The sequence below is a fragment of the Spinacia oleracea genome, chromosome 4 (assembly GCF_020520425.1).
Source record: "Spinacia oleracea cultivar Varoflay chromosome 4, BTI_SOV_V1, whole genome shotgun sequence".
NCBI classification, from domain to species: Eukaryota; Viridiplantae; Streptophyta; class Magnoliopsida; order Caryophyllales; family Amaranthaceae; genus Spinacia; species Spinacia oleracea.
In genome coordinates, this window is record NC_079490.1 from 7,741,917 (window position 1) to 7,761,881 (window position 19,965).

General features: G+C 35.4%; 4 protein-coding genes across 4 annotated transcripts; all 4 read left to right on the forward strand.

The window, feature by feature from the left end:
- The first annotated feature begins 348 nt into the window (after positions 1-348).
- On the forward strand, positions 349-684 carry LOC110801024 (uncharacterized). The gene has a single exon (XM_022006336.1). The coding sequence runs from the start codon at positions 349-351 to the stop codon at positions 682-684; it is 336 nt and encodes a 111-aa protein (XP_021862028.1).
- A 9,014-nt stretch (positions 685-9,698) lies between these two features.
- Positions 9,699-12,922, forward strand: LOC110801023 (uncharacterized). The gene is made up of 3 exons (XM_022006335.2): positions 9,699-10,109; positions 10,665-10,732; positions 12,481-12,922. The coding sequence occupies exons 1-3, from the start codon at positions 9,699-9,701 to the stop codon at positions 12,920-12,922; spliced, it is 921 nt and encodes a 306-aa protein (XP_021862027.2).
- A 1,032-nt stretch (positions 12,923-13,954) lies between these two features.
- Positions 13,955-16,978, forward strand: LOC110801008 (uncharacterized). The gene is made up of 7 exons (XM_022006319.2): positions 13,955-14,130; positions 14,232-14,293; positions 14,415-14,498; positions 15,387-15,441; positions 16,074-16,209; positions 16,375-16,425; positions 16,539-16,978. Exons 1-7 carry the CDS (start codon positions 14,013-14,015, stop codon positions 16,636-16,638), a joined length of 606 nt encoding a protein of 201 aa, XP_021862011.1. The 5' UTR covers positions 13,955-14,012; the 3' UTR covers positions 16,639-16,978.
- A 782-nt stretch (positions 16,979-17,760) lies between these two features.
- Positions 17,761-19,446, forward strand: LOC130471286 (uncharacterized). Its single transcript, XM_056841327.1, has one exon. It carries the CDS (start codon positions 17,761-17,763, stop codon positions 19,444-19,446), a length of 1,686 nt encoding a protein of 561 aa, XP_056697305.1.
- Positions 19,447-19,965: the final 519 nt, after the last annotated feature.

Genomic DNA, 19,965 nt, shown 5'->3' on the forward strand with positions numbered 1-19,965 from the left:
TAGATTAATTAAAAATCGTTTTACTTTTGAAACCCAATTAAATTCCCAACTTGAAATAATAAATTCGTTTGGTAATTAATTAAAATAACAAATATTCTATTTAATTAAAAATACATTTAAATAATATTTAAATGCGGTTTGAATTCTAAAAATCATAAAAATACTTTATAAATATAATAAAATATATTTATAAATACAGAAAAATACGAGGTATTACAATCATCAAAAACATTTGGGTTAACATGTTATGTATAGAAAAAACATAAGAGTTTCGATACTTGGACACAAAACTTTACTCCCAAAGTCGTTGTAAGACATGATGAAACAAGTGGAAAAGGCAAAAGCAACATGGAAATAAAGGCGCCGCATGTGGAGTTTAAGTTAGCGATAGCTTATGCCGGTACAAGAGATATAGTGCTTGCTACAAGGAGATTGTGTGAGAAGGCCAAGGCTGGCCTAATTGAGCCCGGTGCCATAGACGAGGCCTTGTTTGATCAAGAGCTTTCGACTCGTGGCACTCCTCCCCCAGACTTTTGTATCCGAACCGGTGGTCAAATTCGTCTTAGCGGCTACTTGACATGGCAATTTGCCAATATTGAGTTGTACTTCACTGACATTTATGGGCCAGAGTTTACAGAGGATGAGTTTCTCAAAGCTATAAAGTCCAGAACTAATAAGAATTGAATTCATCATATTTTTTAAAGTCGTGTTTTTCCTTTCAACAATTCATATTGGGAGTTTTAGGAGCTGCAACAACCATAAACGGCTAGAAACTAAAACGAGAGTAGTGGAGCAGTTGCAACGAAACAAATTCCGTAATCAATGTCATTAGTGGGTTGATTAATTTTTCTGACCGTTACATCAAGAATTAACCAAACCGCTCCTGACCAAAAAGAATATACAGGCCCACAACCCCCCCCCCCCACGCCCGCGCATCGCATTCCCACGTACCAAGTGTGTGTGTGTGTGTGTGTGTGTGTGTGTGTGTGTGTGTGTGTGTGTGTGTGTGTGTGTGTGTGTTATGTGTCCACCCATACCACTCTCACTCTTTCTTTCTTATAACGGATGCAAAGAAAGAATAAATAACGTAATAAAGAACGCAGAGAATTTAACGTGGTTCACTAACAATGTGTTAGCTACGTCCACATGCAGAGGGGAGGAAAGTTTTATTGATCTTGAGGATTACAGATTACAGAATACAACTAGATTATGACCTAAAGAGTTTATATAGTACTCTCTAGACAGGTGCGGAAAAGCCCATAAAATAGGCCCAAAACAGATAACCCTAGCGAGATTCCCATGCGGGGGCGTTGCAGTAAGGGGCTTGACCGATTCAAGGCATTATTCTAACATTCTTAAACAAGTATTGCGCGCACTCAAGCCCCAAATATAATCAAGGAATAAATTAAGTTGACATTTTATCAATGTGGGCCTTTTTTCCTTCTCACTTTTCCCACTCTTTTTCTTTTGCACCCTCAACAAGAACTTTCAATAGAAACTTTTATAAATTTCAAGCTAGTCCCTAGCTACAATCATTGGAGATGATATGAGTGTTATATTTGTGTCTAAAGACCCTAGAAGTGTTCTAGTTTAGTTTGTTGCGCTATATTTAATTAATACAAATTTACCTCCACCCCCAATTTTTTTTAAAAAAAATAGTGTTGCTGTTATAAATATATTGTATTGTGGATGCCCATTATACCCCTGCCATCCTTATCCTATATAATGTATGTTTGTGTACATATTATGCCAAATGGAATAAGATCATAACCGCCCATTTCTCTCTTTCTCTCTCTCCCTTTCTCCCTAATTTCATAACACGTTATCAGCACCATTATAGTTATGTTTTATCATGGTATGATGTAGAATTATCCAGTTATAATTTCGTATTACATGTTTCAAAACTATTATGATGTCGTATATGAATACGCATCCAAAGAATGGTAAGACAAATTTGCAACTTTATGAATATTATAAGAGGAGTTTCTTACTCCAATGGGCGAATAATTGCGAAAGAAGTATATATATATAATGTTGATTTAATAGCATGTTATGAATCATGCAAATAAAAAGAGTTCCTGAAGAACTTATACATGATGTTCTTAAACATCTAGTCCTTTAAGTTTTGCCATATGAATGTCATAACATTGATCAAATATTATCTAAACTCTTGAAGAGTGTTTTTGAACTGTCGTCTCAACCAGTAGTTTGAGTACTTGAGAATTATGAAATATACATATTAGTTTATTCACGGAAGAATTCTTGTACAAATATGAGTTGATTCAAAAATATAAGATAAGAGGATGTAATGTCCTTACATTGAGTTTTATTTTAGGGTCCAGAAGAACCATAAATTACATTATACCCTAAGTTGGACAGTGAAATTATTATTTATCATGCATTGTCATGAAAGTATGACTAGAGAAATTTGATCAACATTGATGATTACTACTATTTATGATCTCCAGAAGAAGGTTTATATATGTCCAATGTGAAAAGATACATTTTGTAATATTATGTGCAAGAAAGTATATTATTTCACGTATTATTTTCAAAAGTTTGGTGATATAAATACTCACCTAGTGCATACAAGTGAAGATTTGAAAATTCAAGTCAAATGGTGGAGAATCAAATTTCAAGAAGCTACATGTTGATACATTTGAAAAGTTATCAACAATATTATATTCATTGAACTTGAAGATCTCAAGTAATGTATTCATCAGGGGGAGAAAATACGCGTTGCACTCTTTTTCCCTTAACCATGGTTGTCCCATTGGGTTTTCCTGGTAAGGTTTTTAATGAGGCAACATCCCAAGCGTATTATGATGAGTGTTGTATTTTTTTTCCTTCACTAAGTTTTTATCCCACAGGGTTTTCTTAGGAAGGTTTTTAATGAGGTATCATCTCATGTACATTACAGGGCCATTGTATTGCTTTAGATAATGGACATCCAAGGGGGAGTGTTATAAATATATTGTATTGTGGATGTCCATTATACCCCTGCCATCCTTATCTTATATAATGTATGTTTGTGTACATATTATGCCAAATGGAATAAGATCATAACCGCCCATTTCTCTCTTTCTCTCTCTCCCTTTCTCCCTAATTTCATAACAGTTGCAACTCCTTTTTTTTTTTTTTTTTTTTTGAAATTTGGGGGTGGAGGTAAAATACATTAAGACGAATACAATACATGTATTCGGTCATACGTAATTCATAATTAGGGATGTCAGTGGGGCAGATTTTATGGGTGATCCGCCCCGCATCCGCCCCCATGTAGGCGGGGATGGAGGTAGATTTGGCGGGGGATGGGTATAGAAATCGTACCCGTCATGGGTGATGGGGCAGGTGTGGATTTTGTGTTGAACCCGCCCTATCCGCGCCCCATCCCCACTCGCCCTGCTTCATACCCGCCATTGGTAATGGGGTGAGTGGATTTATTTACATGCTAGGTGATAATATTTAGGTGAGATTTTTAAGTTTTTTGTTTGGATTTTTTTGTAATGACGGGTATTTTTTCGATTATATATTTTACTTTAGTCATAAAGTATATATTTTTTTTCTAAATTTAACTTTTATTACTCTGTATATATGACAAATTGACAAATATTTGCTAAATAAGAAAAATTAGGCAGGTATTGGCGCGGGTATATGGTGGGAATAAGAAGGGAATGGATACTCAGTGGGGTGGTGGGGCGGGAATGGATTTTAGTTTATACCCGTTGGGGCGGGGATGGGGATGAATTTTGTACCCGCCATGGGTGATGGGGCGGGGATGGGAATGCAAATTTTAGGTGGGGCTGGGGATGGGAATGGGGATGGAGGGACCTACATCCGCATCCGCCCCGCCACATTAACATCCCTATTCATAATCTTAGTGATATTTTGTTGCATACCTTCTGGTTCTCAAATCTCATGCATTTGTTTTATTAATTTTTCACAATCAATGTAATTCGATCACATTATCTTAATTCATAATTCATAATACGTTGTTTTCACGAAAAGAGGCGGTCCATGAGACAATGAAATCAACCTGTATCTTCTTGGAATAACGTTAATTAGAAAGTACAAATTGAAGTAATAGCAAATCGAATCATAAGAAGAAAAACAAAAAAAAACAGACTTACTACTCCGTCTATTGACCCGTCCTATACTTGACCATTAATATCTCTTAGCCAAATTGAAAACAATTGATATTTCAAAATAACACAGCAAAATAAATATCTAATGTCAGCGTGTTCAACAAACAATAGTAAAGACGTACGTGGGCTATGGCTGGCAGTGTTTTGTGTCGAACCCACATGTCATGGGCCTGAATGATGCTCGTATGTTGCGCAAGCTCACATGTTTCGTTGCAGACCAAAAGTTTCAAAAGGGCTATCAGACACGATACAAGCCCACTATGTTACCCTCGTATCGTCCATTCGTGTTCACTCAATTTAACGTGCTTTTTTGTGTTGTGCCATGTCGTCGTGCTTGTCAAAAAAATATGCGGCTCAAACTCTGCCCACAACTTTATGCACGTGTCTAACCGTGTTTTTCTGTGCTCGTGCTTGTTTCATATGTGCTAGGTTGTGCCACGAGCCGAGCCAGCCAAATACCATAATCTTAGTAACTTAGTAGCCCTTCTCAAGTTCTCAACTTATTGGATCCTGCACTGAAATTAAATTGGCAGATTTGATTAATGTACCAGGTTAAAGTAGTTTATAATATTTTTTTGTGTATAAATTAAGGAAGCTGATAATTAATTAGCTTGCTTCAAAGTTTTCTAAGGTGTCGTACGAGGAACAAGGAATCAACAACTTTGGGCCACGGTGTATAACCTGCACGTAGCACGCACTATACGTTCATTCGACCCGTTATAATCAAACGCGTGTCACGAATAATTAGGAACAAATATGCAAATACAATGTAGAACAAATAGTAAAAATAATAATAAAAGACACAAGTCTTTTTGAGGAAATTTTCCTCCCCTCAAATATTATCGTATTATAAGTTCCTGCAAAATAATACAATAATCCATCAATCGATGATTCTTCTCATCAATGTATTTTTCCTCTCCTTTTCTAGCTAGGCCGAAACCCCTTTATAGGCTAAACTAGAAATCCTCGTCAATTGGGATACATAAAATTTTCCCTCCAAGTATACTATCTTAGTTGTACATACATACCTAAAATGTACAGTACTATGTATCTAGTTTTTAAATTACAATTCTAACCGCTTTGGAATATGTGTCCAAAGTATGAAAATTTTGACTTTAAATTCTCATTCTTATATACATCAAAAAATTATTATCTAAGATCTTGTAAGATTGTTCTCATTATATATTTTCATAATGGTTGTCTCTCATAATTTTTTTTACTTTAAGGTCTTTTTTCGCAAATTTTTTTAAAAGGTTGTTTCTCGCAAAAAAAGGGTTATAAAATGTTGTTTTTGGCAAATTTGCCTTTAATATTTATATGTGTTTTTTAAGGTAAAATGAAGTGTCTTACCGAGCCGAGACCCGACATTGGTCAACCCGCCCCAGGTAAGCAGGTTAGGCACTTTAGAGAATTAACCCCTTCCTCAAAGTTCCCCTAGTGGGTCGGGATTAAATCCTAACATTAATTTTAGTTGGAATTTGGAATCTTTTCGACTATGCTAAGACTTTGCTTGCACTTTCTAAAAGCGGTCATATTTTAATATGTGTAGCACGCTATTTTTTATATGTATTTTTTCTATTTTATTATTTCTCCCTTCCCTCATCAGGCCCACTAATAATATATATTTTATAATTTCTTCCTTAATTTTGCATTATTTAAATACTTTACTAGTTTATTACCCATTATTTTTTTCACAATTATTAATTTGTTCCCACTTACCAATATAAATTAACTTCCTCTCTCAAAACTCGATGCAAAATGCATATATATTTTGTTATAACCAAACACGTGCCACGAACAATTAAGAATAAACCCGCAAATACAATATAGAACAAATAGCAAAAGTAATAATAAAAGACACAAGTGTTTATGAGGAAATTTAGATTTCCTCCCATCAAATATTATCGTATTATAAGTTCCTGCAAAATAATACAATAATCCATCAATTGATTATACTTCTCCCCAATATATTTTCCATATCTTTTTCTAGTTAGGCCGAAACCCCTTTTATAGGCTAAACTAGAAATCTTCATCAACTGGTTACATAAAACTTGACCTGCAAATATAATATCTTAGTTGTACATACATACCTCATCTTTGTACCTGCCCCCATCAGGTACAAGATTGGAGGGATAAGAGTCTCTTTTATCCCTATCCTTATCCTTCCAAAACCACCAATTCCATCTAAACAAACATGGGATAAGGAAAACTTGGGATAACTAATCTTATCCCCACCCACTATCCCTCTAAACGAACGAGCCGTTAATATTTGTCTTAGCGTGCAATTAATCGTCGGACTTCCACTTCAATCTTCAACCCGAGTTCTCTTCAATTTAATTAAGTTACATTTAATTCCTAACCTATTTAAATACGCACGGGTGAAATCTAAACTGAGATTCATTGTATCCCAAGGTGGCAGTAAGAATTTGCCCAACAATTTTAAGTTTTTATTTTATTTTATAGGATCGTCAAGATCGTTATTTACGGGATCGCTATCCTACAGATCCCATACGATCCCAAGCAATTAGACCTGTCAAAAATCGACCCGACCCGAAAACCGATCCGAACCCGACCCGAAAATAATGGGTCCTGAACAAGATTTTGTGACCCGTAACCCGATTTTATCCGAACCCGAGCAACCCGAAATGTAATGGGTCAAAACCCGACCGAACCCGTTTAGGACCCGACCGATTGAAAATCATTGTATTTATACTAAAAAATGAGATTATGAGAAAATTAAAGCATAATAAACAGGTTGTTTTTACTATTGTTGTGTGTAATATAATTTTAATTTGAATTATACGCCATTATATGGTTAAATTTGACTAAATATAAACTTGTGTAGGAAAATTTGTTAATTTTTGCTCATATTTTGTATATTTATTACCTAAATTAATGAAAATATAATGCGCGTTTTAAAATCTCTCAACCCGTTGGGTCGACCCGAACCCGAAAGTTCTGGGTCTTGAACAAGCATTTATAAACCCGAACCCGAAAGTGACCGACCCGATTCAATCCGAACCCGGAAAAATTTTTTACAACCCGACCCGACCGACCCGTTTGACAGGTCTACAAGCAATCCCTGCTGTCTAATCCTACCTTCTTCACGATTCTAGGATCCGGATCGAATTCGTCAATGGTGGATCAATACATGCGTGACACATTTCTTTTTCGATTGTAATCAACTTTTAAGGTTACCATATCGTATAATTCAATTTGCTTAATTTTACTTCCTCTATTCTTTTTTAAATGACATAATTATTTAGGCACGTTTGCCAACGCATGATTTCAAACATTAATATCTCTAATTATGAATAAGAAAAAATTATAAAAAGTTGATATTTAAAACATATTTATTGAGACGAATCTAACAAGATACCACACGACTATATTTTTTCATAAGTATAAACCACAAAAGGAAGTCAAATGAGATTGTGTGAATAGTGTCCAAAATCCAATTGTGTCATATAAATAAAAATGGAGGAAGTAATATTTGTGTACACCTAGCATGTGGCCGGTGATCTGAGTGATTGAGACATGCATGCACAATTGCTCATGGAGTCATGGGCAGAACGTACTCATTTTCCCAATATCAGAATTTTGATAAGAGTGAAAAATTATAAATAAACGTAATTTTCCAACTTAGAAGAATCTCAATGCACATTAATTAGTCGTTAAAACGCGTGCAAAATACCAAACGTAAAAAACAAAAAGAGACGGAGGCAGTAGCTATCAATGAGATTTTGGCCTACTATTTAATTAAGATTGGGGATCTGTGTAGAAAAGGTATCAGGTTCGATTACCTCGTCCTCTAATGTATAACGCTTAGGTTATGTTTTGTTAGACTTATTTTGACTTATTTCAGACAAAATAAGTTCAGATAAATTCAGTTAATTTCAGTTAAGTTTAGGTAAGTTCAAATAATATAAGTTCAGAAAAATAAGTTTTTTTTCAGAATTTTTCACATACAAATAAGTTTATTTCAGATAAAATAAATTTAATCAGATAAAATAAGTTCAGTTAAATTCAGATAATATAAGTTCAGTTAAGTTCAAAAAATATAAATTCAGTCAAAATAAGTCAAACAGAACGGAGCCTTATTTTGTCCTCATATCTTATTCGCGCACAAAAAAAATGTGTGGATCACATGGGTGGGTGGAAGGCTCGCTCGACACCCCAAAATTTCTATATTTCTGGAAAAAATAGTTTAAAAAATTATATTTTAAAAAAAAGGTAAATTTTGTGACTTGGTCCTCCTAAATACTTTGGGCCAATTGCAAACAACCTATCTGCAATGGCAGGGGTAAGGTTGGGTACGTCCGATCCTCCCTTACCCCACTTCTTACGGGAGCCTCTTTAAAGCAATGTGGTAATGATAATGATAATGTCCTCATAAAGATGCAAAAATAAGATTTCTGATTTCGCATCTGTGCATGCAACTCATCTAGCATACACTATAAATAAAGTTCCCTCGTCCCCTAATTTATAGCGTTTAGGCTCTGTTATGTTCGACTTATTTTGACTTATTTCAGACAAAATAAGTTCAGTTAAATTCAGATAAATTCAGTTAATTTCAGTTAAGTTTAGATAATCTCAAATAATATAAGTTTAGAAAAATAAGTTTTTTTTTCAGAATTTTCACATACAAATAACCCAATAGGGGCAGCACACCCCCCACTACATTCTTTGGTTGGACTGATCAGTTATCAACTATGCGAGATCAGGCCACTTACCTCTCTGCGCTGCTGCTTTGTAGGCTTTAGTCCACAATTCAAATTAGGAAGGAGGCATACTACTTCCGAAGAGGACAATGTAGCTCAAGTAAGAGATTACAGAGACAATAGCATCGGTCTTTATCCCAAAACAGTATACACACAGGAATCCGTGTATCAGTTGTGAGCTTTGTACCAACAGTTTGAGCAACTGAAACGAAATCCTAATTTCAATTTCTGTTCTACTTGATATTTTTTTATACAGAACGGAGAAAGAGAGTGTAGTTCGGTTTATATTTCAGACAAAATAAGTTTTTTCAGATAAAATAAGTTTTTTCAGATAAAATAAGTTCAGTTAAATTCAGATAATATAAGTTCAGTTAAGTTCAGATAATATAAGTTCAGTCAAAATAAGTCAAACAGAACGAAGCCTTATATTGTCCTTATCGCTTATTCGCACACACAAAAAATGGGTGGATCCATAGGGGTGGGTGGAAGCCTCGCTCGACACCCAAAATTTCTATATTTCTGGAAAAGTTAGTTTAAAAAATTAATTTTTTTAAAAAAAATAGGTAAATTTTGTGACTTGGTCCTCCTAAATACTTTGGGTCAATTGGAAACAACCTATCTGCAATGACAGGGGTAAAGTTGCTTACGTCTGATCCCCTTAACCCCGCTTCTTGCAGGAACCTATTTAAAATAATGGGGTAATGATAATGATAATGTCCTCCTAAAAATGCAAAAATAAGGTTTATGGTTTCGCACCTATACATGCAGCTCATCTGGCATACACTATAAATAAAGTAACAACGCCATATAATCAGTTCATCACCAGCAAGAAAAAATGCAAAGTTTGCTAGGTAGACGTAGTAGTACCATCTCCTCCTCAATATTCAATAGAGTTGGCAATGCCATTATTGCCAGCCAAAATGGTACGAGTACTCGTAATGGTACGAGTACTCGTACGTATAGTAGCCAGGGCCGGGCCTCGCCATTGGAGTACTCATCGTCGTCAGTACTCAAGGTGAGTACTGACGAGGAGTACGCGATGGCGGGTCTTCGAAAGGAGTTGATGCCAAAACATGTGGCAATTATGTTAGATGGAAGTAGGAGGTGGTCTAAGGCTCAGGGGAAACCTCTTGATTACATGCCCGTACTTGACACTAATGTCCGTTTTGCTGAATTTTGTCTCAAATGGGGGGTTGCTATTGCTAGCTCCGGCATGTTTTTTCTTAACAACTTGAGACGAGGCAAAGTACGTATTTGCATCCTAAGTTTCATATTTACATATTACACGAACAACCTAGGTTGATGTAGATGATTGTGGGTCAGGTCGAGTCCATGGGACATGGGCTTGAAGGGCCAGATCCATTCCAAGCTCGACTATATCGGGCCATACATTTCAAAGAATGGGCCTAGGCCCGCCAAGTTAATTCTCGTGTCGGGTTGGGTCGTATCGTGTCTTGTCGTATTTGTCCTAAAAAAATGTGGCTCAGGCTCGCTCACAGCTTTGTGCTCGTGTTGGGCTGACCTTTTTTTAGTGTTGGGTCATTCCGACCCACAACTATCTTTAGTTGCTGGGGAACTCACTTAATTATGACTTGAAGGTCACAATTTTAGCCTTATTACCTGCAAACGATTATGAGTGTCTTAAGCCAAAACCTGCGTAGCTATACTAACTTAACCTGTAACAGACTAATACGTGTTAATTATCCTAAGAGAATATTAACATACATATTCTCTATCACCTCCCGCAAAATTAACAAGTTATAACACTCATTATTTTTTAATTTTTGTAATTTAATTGCAGGAAGCCAATGAGTTTTTCTTTTCCCATCTAGAAAGACATCTGGAGTTGAACATGGAGGATTTTGTAAGGTAATAAATTGATTATCTTGTACTTCGTACGACTAAAAAAAAAAAAAAAAAAGTGTAACAATAATAATTTAAAATAAGTTTTCTAATCCTTCCGCGTAGTTTTTTTTTATCTGGCTTGGTCTAACTTTTTTTTAATTTTTTTCTGGTCAGATCTAATCTAATACTCCGTATGATAGATTAGAATAATGTCTTGATATTGACGTACGGTATATTAAAGATTGCGTAACATCTTTCATAGAGTTGTTTCATAGTAACGTAATCACTTGTGATCTATATATCGAGTTGTGTGGTTTGTGCCTGTATATATGTAGTTCTTTAGGGGCAAGAATTGTTTGGATATTTTACCTTGTGAGGCGCACCAAATAGTATAAGTTTGTCATCTGCCTTATGATTTTTGTTGTCATAACGTATACAAGAAAGATTAAAGAAAAACAACCAATAAGAACAACAAATTTGATGAGGCTCACCAACGCTAATATAAAGTATGTTTTAGCTACGTCCACGAGCAGTGCAAATGATATTTTTATAGATTTTAATGAAAACCAATTACAAAATTAATTTAAGTTGTTTTTTCGTACTAAGTTAATTGATTTAGGTTAATACTTCTTCTGTTCCGTAATCGATGCATCGTTTTTCTTTTTGACACTATTCATTAACTAACTTTGATAATCATTCTTTCACATTATGTAAAAACAATTATAGTCAAGTGAGATCTTGTTAAATTTGTATCAATGTAAGGATTCTAAATATCGATTTTTTATAATTTTTACTTACACGTAATTAGATATATTAATGTTCAAAAAACATGTTGAGAAACGTAAAAATAATAATAATTCAAGCATTGTGAAACGGAGGTAGTACCTAGGAAGCCTATAAATTACCCCTTGCCCAAAAATAATCCTACATAGAAAACCATAGCTCATTAAATTAAAACATGTACGTGTCTGGTTACTTGAAGCTGACATATTATTTAAAGCATACTCAACACGTGATCCGGACATGTTTAAACGTAGATAAGTAAACAATGAGATTATTCACCACGTGATTCAGACATGTTTAAATGCAGATAAGTAAACAACAAAAGGTCTTGTGTGCACAAGGTGTATAATAAATTTATTGTACACCAAGATAACTTTAACTTTTTTTTTGTAACTTTAACCTAGTTTTGATTAACTTTTATGTTAGTAAAAAAAAATTGATAGATAAATATTTTAAAGAGTTAAATGATTAATTTTATACATTATTAGTTATTTTGAAGAAATAAGTTTTATTAAAATGAAAAAATTTATCAGTGAAAAATAGATAACTTTTACATATATATGCTTAACTTTTAAGCATTTTGAGTTAACTTTTACTCCGGTGTACAATATTTATTGTACACTCATTGTAAATAAGAATTTGTGAGTAAACAATGAGGTTATTGTTTATGTTATAACGGATGCAAAGAAAGATTAAATAACGTAATAAAGAACGCAGAGATTTAACGTGATTGACTAACAATGTGTTAGCTACGTCAACATGCAGAGAGGGGAAGTTTTTATTGATCTTGAGGAGTACAGATTACATAATACAACTAGGTTATGACCTAGAGAGTTTAAATAGTACTCTCTAGACAGATGCGGAAAAGCCTAAAATAGGCCCAAAACAGATAACCTTAATCCAGAGTAACAGATACCCGTATTGGGCGTTGCAGTAAGGGGTTTGACCGATTCAAAGCTTTACTCTAACCGTTTATATATGATGCACAGGAAAAACATAAGAGTGACGATACTTGGAGACAAAACTTTACTCCCAAAATCGTTACAAGACATAATGAAACAAGTGGAAGAGGCAACAAGTAGCTCAGAAACAAAGGCACAAGTCGAGTTTAAGTTAGCAATATGTTACGCAGGTTCAAGAGACATAGTGCTTGCTACAAGGAGGTTGTGTGAGAAGGCCAAGGCCGGGCTAATTGAGCCCGATGCTGTCGACGAGGCCTTGTTTGATCAAGAGCTTTCGACACGTGGCACTCCTCCGCCGGACTTTTGCATCCGAACCGGTGGTCATCTCCGTCTTAGCGACTGTTTGACATGGCAATTTGCCAATACTGAGTTGTACTTCACGGACATATATGGGCCAGAGTTTACAGAAGATGAGTTTCTCAAAGCTATGCGCTCCTATCAGCAAAGGGTTAGAAACTTTGGCAAATAGAATATGATAATACCAAGGCATGCACTAAGCTATATGCTTTCAAAGTGCATGTGTTGTGTCTTGTATTGCTTTCGTTTTCTTGATTTCTATTCGTTTTTTTATTTTTAACCGTACTTGTTTTTACTTTTACCTTAGACCTGATTAAAATATGGGTTTGGATCGGGCCTCGACCTATAAATTTAGCATATTATGTGGGGTCAGGCTAGATCGGGCCAAGCTTCGAGTCAATGTCTTTAATTATGCATGATTCAAATAAATGAAAACTTAATGTTTTGTAATTAAACATCAATGCATAAGAATATAAGAAAATCGGACATGAGCGCGGAATATGTTCCTTTTACATATATTGAGAATATCCATGACCGTCTATATAAAATTATAAAAAGTTCGACATATTAGGATATGAAACAAATTCAACAAGATCCCATATTTCCCATAAGATAATATTTTTTTTACAACTTATATAGTCAAAGTATGAGTAGTATAGTGGAGTAGATCATTTTAGACTATTTTATAGCCCAATTATGTAATTATGTAAACCATGTAGTGGATCATTTCGACTACAAATTCTTCATTTTGAAGGTACTAACTAAATTGTCACTTGATAAACGTCCTATTGTATTTCATCGAGTTAAGTTTGGAAATTTTTGAAGGAGCCCTTGCCCTTGGTTGAAGTTTAATAAGACAAGCACATGTTTCAACTAAAGTCGGTTGTGGGTCGAGCCGGCCCGGCCTGACCCGGGCATGAAAAAAACACGGTATGGGCAAGAAATCGTGTGCCATGGGTAGGGGGTCACATGCTTTTGGAAAAAAAGCGATAAGACACGACCCAACACGACATGGAAAAACATGTTGAAATTAGTACTCCATATTATTAAGCTTAGACGTGACATCTCGACCCAGTCCGATACGAGGACACGTGGGATTAGACCGTTAGACCCATCTTTGAAAATTCGGCCCAACCCATAACCATATCGAGTGGGCGGGATGTGGGGCTCCTGGATGCCGATTGCCGAGAATATCAAACCACTTTCTGGGTTCAATGAGACAATGACTAGATGTCCAAAATGAGTCGACGCAAAAAAATAGAATGGCAACGATGAAGAAATTAGCAAGAAAATTCACCAAATCTCTCCGAAATTCAAATTCCCACGACGATAATCTCTCTCTTCCCACCGTCGACGAAGATCGTCCCATCGATACTCAAGGTCATTCAATTTTAGGGTTTAATTCCCATTTTCACCCAGTTCCTAAAATCACAGAAATTCAATTGCTAAAACTGACATTAATAATCTCTTTGTTATTTCAGAACAAGAAGAATTGGTTCGATCCCTGGAAAAATTACACTCCCAGCAAAGCCGATTATGGAGGGTAAATACTCAATCTTTCTAGTTATTTTGATTTGGGGTTTGCATTTTCTCTTAGGTTGCTTAGTTCAATAATTAATTTGGGTGTTCTTTCAATTGATTTTTGGTGGGTGTTGAAATTGTAGAGTATATTTGCGGTGTTGATGTCGTGCTACATTGCATTTCTGCTATTCTCCATGTATCACCAAGCTGCTTACCCTTGGGATTTGGTAATTACTGTTCTTCCCTTCTTCTGTAATTATTATGTTTGTGATTATTGTTCTTTTTCCATACTCGCATCAATCATGTAAAGGCCTGGACTATGTTAATCCGACACTTCATTTCACCTTAAGTACCCGATACTTCAACCCCGGACATTATTGTGACACTTAAACACTGCATTAGTGCATTTTGGACCAATCATGCAAATATTTCATAGACTGTATTGTGTCTGACACTTCTAGCCAAGTCTAAGTAACATAGTATGGAAACGATTTTGGGTCACCCACTGAGAATGTGAGACACAATTGTCCGTGTTCTAATCACAAGATGGTGTGCCAAAATCAGTTAACATGTATAACTTAACTTGGCGAGTAGACGAAATGGTGCAGTTGGCATAATGGCATGTCAGGAAATGTAATGATAGACTGGCAAGAGTATTGGTTGTAGTTTTATAGACTCAAAATAGGACTGTTGTTTGGTTTCTCTTGTATGTTTCAATTTTTCCTTTATCTGCCATTGCTACAGAACATGTTGTAGGAGGTTGCTGTTTTAATAGTATGTGCAGTGATATTAGTGTACTCCAAATTCGATGATGGCAGATTAGCTGCTGCTTATAGGGAGTGAGATTTGTCTAAATTCTAACCGAGGAAAGAGATTGTGTAGTTCTGACTTCTATTTAAAAGTTTTGGATTGATTTATATGGAAACTAAGAGTATGTTGATTGTTTATCAATGAATATTCTGAATGTTGAAACAGTTATTTGTTGAAGGATATGATGTTTGGCAACTCTAGAATTGTTTTTGGGGTAATTCTTGTCTGTGCAGTGTGCTGATAAAGTGATAACTGATATGTCCAACCATTTTCAAAATTGATGTTTGCTATATTGTCTTGAACAGCGTTACCATGCTTACTTCATGGAGGACATTGATTCACGGCTTATCATTCTTTCAGGTTACCTTATCTTGATCTTGCCTCTTTCATTCTCATTAAACCTTTGTTCTGCAATTCAAATATCATGACACCAAACTATTCTTCATAGGTTGTTAGAATACTTTTGCAATATTATTATATCTTTCCATTTTGGAGTGCCTAATGTCTTATTTTGTGCATGAGCACACGTTATTTCATCCTCCTTGAACTTCTTTTTATGTCGATATTGTTTTGTTATAGAGCAGATGTAATTGCATAAGCATGTACTCCATAACTTTTTCTAGTGTAGCTAAAGCATATACAACGTAGAAGAAGATATAATATAGGAGATATATGACTTATGATAGAAGGACGTTTTGGCTGTCATTTGTTTTTCTTTTCCCAGCATAGCTAAAGCATATAAAAGAACATATTGTCTTACAATCTTCTGCGTGTTTTGTATTTTAAAGTTCATTGCCAACAGATATGCCTTGAAAACAAATCTCTCCCCACTTCCAACTCCTGATAAAATAGAAAAGAAATTGAACGGTAGTATAAGATCTTGCCACATATTTGACAATAAAACTATGTTACCCCAACTGAAAACCCTAGTGGAAAAATTTGCTGGTTCAAATGGTCTTTTTCTGTCCCATCACTAATTCACCTGTTAACAGATTGGTTAGCTGTTATCGCGTGTTCAACAGCCATTCTCGGGCTTATAAAGAGTTCAGAGCACCATAGACAGTGGATTTGGTATGCTGTGTTTGGTGGGATACCACTTGCTGTCTTCTGGCTATATTACATGCTTAGGTAAGAAGCATTATGTCAACTCCATATCTCTTTATCCATGTTATTTAATCAGTAATCACCATTTGGTACCAGTTTGTCACAACTCTCTAATATATATGTATTGGAAATTTGGAACCAATTTATTCCATGTTTACTTCCATCTTATCGTTCTTTTATATATTGTAGATTACCAAAGTTTCGGTGGGATATCATTTGGCTTCCATTTGGTCCTTTAAGGTACATGCTCAAAGGATTGAAGTAGACCCCTTAATTCCTTTAATGTAACTTTGCACATTAATTTTGAGCATTTCCTAAATGGTGTTACAAACTTACAATTGTTGTTCTTTCAGTGGGGCTGGGATATGCCTTTACGTGGATCATTTACTTCATGAATCGTCTGAAGAAGTTCGAAAGCTTAGAAATTACATGTATGCTTACAAAGCGAGCTAAATTCCTCTTCCTTCGTGACTTTCTTCTTATTCCTGAAATGGTGTTGAATTGATTCGGAGATCTTGACTGAGAAGATCGCAGTTTTTAAGGATTTTGCGAGGTTAGGGTGCGTGTGTGTACATGGTAACTTTGTTGTTATTTTTGCGCCATTTACCTGTAGTTTTGTTATTTGTTCACTTTGCTACGAGTAAGAAGTGGAAACGACGAAGAGTAACAGTCTGGTCTTTTTTTTTCCCGGGCTTTCCTCTCTTGTTGTCATCTTACACTATCGCGTTGTGCATGGATTATTATTGTAACAGCTTCACTTTGCTTCAGTAAGATCCTTTCTTTTCCGATCTAACTCAGTTTTTTTTAATTGTTCTTTATTTCTGTCACCTTGTTACTGGTTAGCTCACCCAGTTACTGGACTCTGATTCTCTTATTCATTTTATCCAAGGAAAGGTATTTATAGCGAGAAGAATATAACAGAATTATAACTGCTAAGCCAAGTGCAAAGATAATCAAGTCGATCTTAGTAGCAACTAAAATTATAATAGTACTCCATAAGTCCCATCCTGTATCACTTAAGAAAGAACAGCAACCAGAAAACTGCAAAATTGCAAGTCATATTTTTCAAAATTCAAAGGATAATAGATGTTTACTAACAAAACCGATATTCATATGGTATTGGATTAGTCCCAAATGTCACAATGTATATTTCATAGTATTAACTTAGTAAAACTTAGCTTTAGATAGTTAGGATTAAAGTGGTGAGTTGGAAAACGTGTCAGTCAAAATGATAGATGTATTTATTTTGTTAAATCAAAATAACTAGTTTGTAAAACACCAAATTCCTTTCCAGTTTACGTTATGCAGACTAATATATTACCTATTTCTATAGTGAATAAGATAGAAAAGTGTAGTCGCAAGTTTCTTTGGAATAAAACTGAAAACAATAGGTACATGTCTAGAATTTCTTGGGAGAAGGTTACTAGTTCTATTGATAATGGAGGTTTGGGAATTCGTAGATTAAGGGAATGGAACCTATCTTTTATGGCAAAGTTAGGTTGGTCTATCTTGACTCGTCCGGACAAACTTTGGGTTAAAGTGTTTAAAGAAAAATATATTAAAAAGTCCAATTTTATGGATAGTATCCCAAATAGTAATCAATCACCATTATGGAGGGAAATTCTTAAAGGCCGCGCGATTCTGAAAAAAGGATTGATTGTTAATATAGGAAATGGGAAGTCCACCTCCTTATGGTTTCATCATTGGATTGGGGACGGTCCTTTGTATACTCTAAAAGATGTTAAAATTCCTGATTCAAAAGCCCATTGGTACGTTAATAGAATAATTCGAGGAGGAAAATGGCATTTGGATGATATTATTCATTTAATCCCTAATCATATTAAAAACCTTATTCTAGCTTATCCTTTATGTACCAATGACAAGGAGGAGGACTTTATTAGATGGCAATATTCTAAAACTGGAGCTTTCACCATTAAATCTGCGTATTATATTCAGCTGCATGACTCGTTAAACTCTGTGGACAATAGACAATCATTCTGGAAGTCCATTTGGAAAATAAAAGTTCCTTACAAATACAGGATGCTGATTTGGAATTGTGCTCATGAGATTCTTCCTGTAGCCCAAGGTTTAAATAGAGTTATTCATCAGATTAGCCCTATTTTCTCAAGATGTCTTTCAGACCAAGAATCTCATATCCATTTATTCAGAGACTGTGCTCAATCAAGTGTTTTATGGTCTTTCATATTTCAGAGGATTTGGAATAATGAAAAATTTGATTTCAGATCTTTTTATAATCTTCAATGGAAACAATGGATCAAGTTTAATCTTTCTTGTTCTATGAGATGGAAAGTTCTTTTTTCTGTGGCCATTTTTCATATCTGGACTTCTAGAAACAATGCTGTTTTCAGTTTTAAAATGAAGCATTGCTTTTCCTTATACAATTCCTTTTTTGTGGATTGGAAAAGTACTAATTTCATTTTGCAGGGTAAGGATGTGAAACAGAATCAGATAGCTGGAAATTTTACTTTCAAATGGCTCCCACCAAAACCAGATTTCTTGAAGCTAAATGTGGATGGAGCGTGGAAATCCGTGACTGAAGCAGGAGGAGGGGGAGTTTTCAGAAGGCCTAATGGTTCATGGTTTGTAGGCTTCTCATGTAAATTTAATGTTAGCTCTCCTCTAGCTGCGGAGCTGTATGCGCTCAGAGAGGGTTTAATCATTGCAAGGGATCTTAGCATGGACAAATTGGAGGTAGAAACAGATGTTGTCCAGCTTAAGTTAATGTTGGAGAAAATGGATGAGAACAATTTCCATGAGCTCAGTCCCGTGCTGAAGGAAGTGGCTAATCTGTTAAGGCAGAACTGGATCATTACTTTCAATCACATTCCTCGTTTCTGCAACAAAGTAGCTCATGATCTTGCAGCACATTCTCTGGTGATGGCTGTTGGCCACAAACTCCACTACATTATACCAGCCTGTGCAAAGGAGCACTACATTAAAGAATTTGAATTGACTAATCTTGAGTATGCAGAGTTTGTGAGAAGAGAAGCTGCAATGGGAATCATCAGTGCACCCCAAGCTAATCCTGCAGTTCCAGTAACTTCTTCAGCGGCACAAATTGTTTTTGGTTCAATAGTTTCAGATATCAAGCAGGCAGCAGATATTGCAAGTGGAAAACAAAACCTCAAACAAGATAAAGGGAAAGGCAAAATGTTCGAACCTTTTGTTGTTGGTGGATCAACAGTCTCTAATCCCATAGAGATTGTTGAGCTAGAAGATGGTGAGGTGTCCAACAATTAAGAACAAGTGAAGAGCAGTTTTTGGGAAGACGCAGATGTGGTTTTATTGGAAAATGGCGTCAGAATATTTTGGTTGTTTTGTCTATAATTATGAATATAATAGTCTATGGAGGATGGTACAAAGATCAGCTGGAAACAAGTCCCCTTTTGAACAAGTTTTTGCGGGGTAAAGGGAAATTATCAGAACACCATCTTCTCAGTTGTATAAAGTAGTAAGGTTTTGTAAAGGGGTAAGCTTTTGCAGGCGTTTTGGGGTTCTTATCTCCATAATTCGGAGGGTTTGTAGTAATTGGGTAGTTTATTTGGGGGGTTTGTTAGGTTTATTAACGTATGTTTTACCTCTAGAAGAGGTGGCTTTTGTAACAAACCCTTAATTTCGAAGTAATATAATCGTCTTGTTGCGTTAAAAAAAAGTTTGTAAAACACCGCCCTATTTAGCATAAAACATAATTTTGAGTTGTCCAAAATTCGCTTTAATTTTTTTTAAAACGAGCCAGACCCGTCTGACCTGAAAGTGGGT